Source organism: Palaemon carinicauda, chromosome 38 (assembly GCF_036898095.1).
Source record: "Palaemon carinicauda isolate YSFRI2023 chromosome 38, ASM3689809v2, whole genome shotgun sequence".
NCBI classification, from domain to species: domain Eukaryota; kingdom Metazoa; phylum Arthropoda; class Malacostraca; order Decapoda; family Palaemonidae; genus Palaemon; species Palaemon carinicauda.
Genome location: NC_090762.1, coordinates 17,617,906 through 17,620,628, shown reverse-complemented (window position 1 = coordinate 17,620,628; position 2,723 = coordinate 17,617,906). Strand labels below are relative to the sequence as shown.

At 47.4% G+C, this 2,723-nt stretch overlaps 1 protein-coding gene across 1 annotated transcript; it reads right to left on the bottom strand.

The window, feature by feature from the left end:
* Positions 1-1,726: 1,726 nt before the first annotated feature.
* LOC137630248 (uncharacterized) lies at positions 1,727-2,680 on the bottom strand. The gene is made up of 2 exons (XM_068361705.1): positions 2,281-2,680; positions 1,727-2,130 (listed from the first exon to the last, which is right to left on the bottom strand). Exons 1-2 carry the CDS (start codon positions 2,678-2,680, stop codon positions 1,727-1,729), a joined length of 804 nt encoding a protein of 267 aa, XP_068217806.1.
* Positions 2,681-2,723: the final 43 nt, after the last annotated feature.

Genomic DNA, 2,723 nt, shown 5'->3' with positions numbered 1-2,723 from the left:
GGGGCGACCAATGGGTCACCATTTACCATTTCAGCCGCCGAGACACATTGGCTGCCATTCACCTGGAATTGGATTACAAAAGATCTTGAGTGCCAAGGATGTAGGACATCCTGTACATTCCTCTGTTGGGAGGATGTCCCTCTCGACAACTACAACGCCAACTTCCTCTATGACGCCCTGTCTTTAGGAATGGTACTTAGCCCAAGGAGGACTCAGGGAAGCTGGGTATGCCAGTTTGAGCCCTTGTAGTGGGACATGAAAGCTGATTTGAGGGTGTGGTGAAAACTTTTAACTGTATTGTTGGCAGCAGGGTTGTATGTGGTTGTCTGATGTAGAGTGATTCCCAGGAGATTCGCTAATAATGTCCTCAGTTGAGAGGTGAAAGTGTTACCACTGACAGAAGTAGTATGTGCAGGGATACCAAATCTCACTATCCATCCTGAGAGTAAGGCAGGTGTATATGAGGTGGACTTTGCAGTTTCCATGGGAATGGCCTCAGGCCAGCGAGTGGAACAGTTGATGACAGTAAACAGGTAATGTCTGTGTGATTGGGGTAGGGGACCTACAACATCGACGTGAATGTGGAGAAACTCCCACTGAGGTTGAGGAAAGGTGCCCACTCTGGAATCCGTGTGTCGATGTACTTTTAAGGTTTGGCATGAAGTAAAAGAGCGGACCCAATCCTTAGCATCCTTAATAATGCCATGCCAAATGAACTTCGTCTTCAGTAGGTGGGCAATAAAATGGCATGAGGGATGAAAAAGGCAATGAATGAAATCAACCATCTGTCGGGGCATGGGACAGGTATCCATGGCCTAGGTCTACCAGTATGACATCATAGACGAGATTGGTGTTGGAGTTGTTGAGAGGAACGTCCTCCCAACAGAGTAATTTATAGGATGTCCGACATCCTTGGTACTCTGGATCTTTTCCTTTAGGCTTCTGCCAAGACATTGTAATCCAATCCTTGGTGAATGGTGGCTTATGTTTTTCTTGACAGGGCATCGGCAACGAAATTCATTTTACCAGGGTTGTGTTGAAGGGTACAATCATATTCAGCCACGGTGGAGAGCTTTCAGCATTGACGGGAGGACCAGGCGTTAGACTGTCGAGTGAAGTCGTGCACAAGAGACAAGTGGTCCATGCAAATGACGAAGGACATACCTTCCAAGAAGTGGCAAAAGTGACGGACAGCTAAGTGCACTGCTAGCAATTCGTGGTCTAATGTCGAGTAGCCGTATTCCATCTTGGACAGTTTTCTACTGAAGGAGGCCAGTGGGCTAGGCAAACTTTTGACTATTTGCTCGAGTACTGCTCCAATAGTATTGTCACTGTCGTCGATGGAAAGAATGAGAGGTGAGGTACATGTGGCATGGGTAAAGTGAGAGCAACACTGGTTGATAGGGCATTCTTTGCTTTGCAGATGGCTGCTCCCTATAGAGGACCCCAGTTCAGATCTTTTGGCTAGCGCTTGAGGGAGGCGTAGAGGGGTTAAGAGTAGCGTAAATGGCTGGCAGGAAACGGTTATGATAGTTGATCATGCTCAAGAATTCATTCAGTGCTTTGACGGTCGAGGGCTCGGAGAAGTTCTGAACAGCGGTTACCTTCTCAGGGAGGGGATGGACTCCTTCAGGAGCTATGCAGTGCCCTAAGAACGATACTTCATTGGTGCCAAAAGTACACTTGTACCGGACTACAATGTCGTTCTGGAATCTGTTGCAGGTAGTCAAGCATGATGCGTAGGCGACGGGAGGTGTTCCTCTTTGGAGGAAGAGAACACAAGTAAATCGTCCACGTAACATACACATAAGGGGAGATCCCTTAAGATGCCTTCCATGAGACATTGAAAAGTGGCACCAGCATTATGAAGGCCATAACAGAAGTAATTGAAGGTGTATTTACCGAAGGGGGTCGTAATGGCGGTCTTTGGGATGTCTTCTGGTTTCATGGTCACCTGATAATACCCCTTCAGGAGGTTGAGCGTGGAGAAAACCTTCGCTTTGTGCAAGTAGGTCACGTCAGCTATGGTTTGGGAGTGGTAGTTATCCGGTACTGTCTGCACCGTCAGGCTTCTGTAACCCGCACATGGGTGCAGAGATCTATCTTCCTTCTGAACATTGGGCTTGAGGCCTTTTGGCAAAGGACCATTTCTTCCATTTCAGCACACATTTGTTTAGCGGCTGCCAAACGTTACGATGCCAGACAACTGAATCTGGAAAATATTGGGGCCGCTGCCATCTTGATATGGTGAGTAATACCGTGATTGGCAGGAACCGTTACTGTTTGACGAAGTTCTGGATAGAAAAGATCCAGGTACGACATGAGGAGGTGGGTGTAGGAATCCGTGGGTGTGCTGATGTGGAGAGTGAGGTTGGAGAAGTGTTGAGGAGTACAAATCCGTGTTTACTAACCTTCGGTAATCTTCATCAATCAGGAGGTGGAAATGTGAGAGCAAATTCGCACCGAGGATTGGCAATTTGAGGTCAACAACGAGAAACTTCCAACTACATTTGGCGCTTCCAAACGATAATGTGAGGGTTTCATAACCATGGTTGGTTATCGCACATCCGTTAACAGCTACCAGGTGGACGTTGGCAGACTTAGATAGACTAAGCTGTGTCCTGGAGAGAAGCCTTGGCAGAAGAGAATGGCAAGCACCCTTGTCTACCAAGAATTGCATTCCCGTACCTGCATCATGTAAAAAGGAAAGATTAGTGACAGGG

Coding starts and splice junctions, on each gene's coding strand:
- LOC137630248 (XM_068361705.1), bottom strand. CDS start 2,680: ATGCAATTCTTGGTAGACAAGGGTGCTTGCCATTCTCTTCTGCCAAGG. Junction 2,131..2,280: donor ATCCAGAACTTCGTCAAACA/GTAACGGTTCCT, acceptor CTTTGCCAAAAG/GCCTCAAGCCCAATGTTCAG.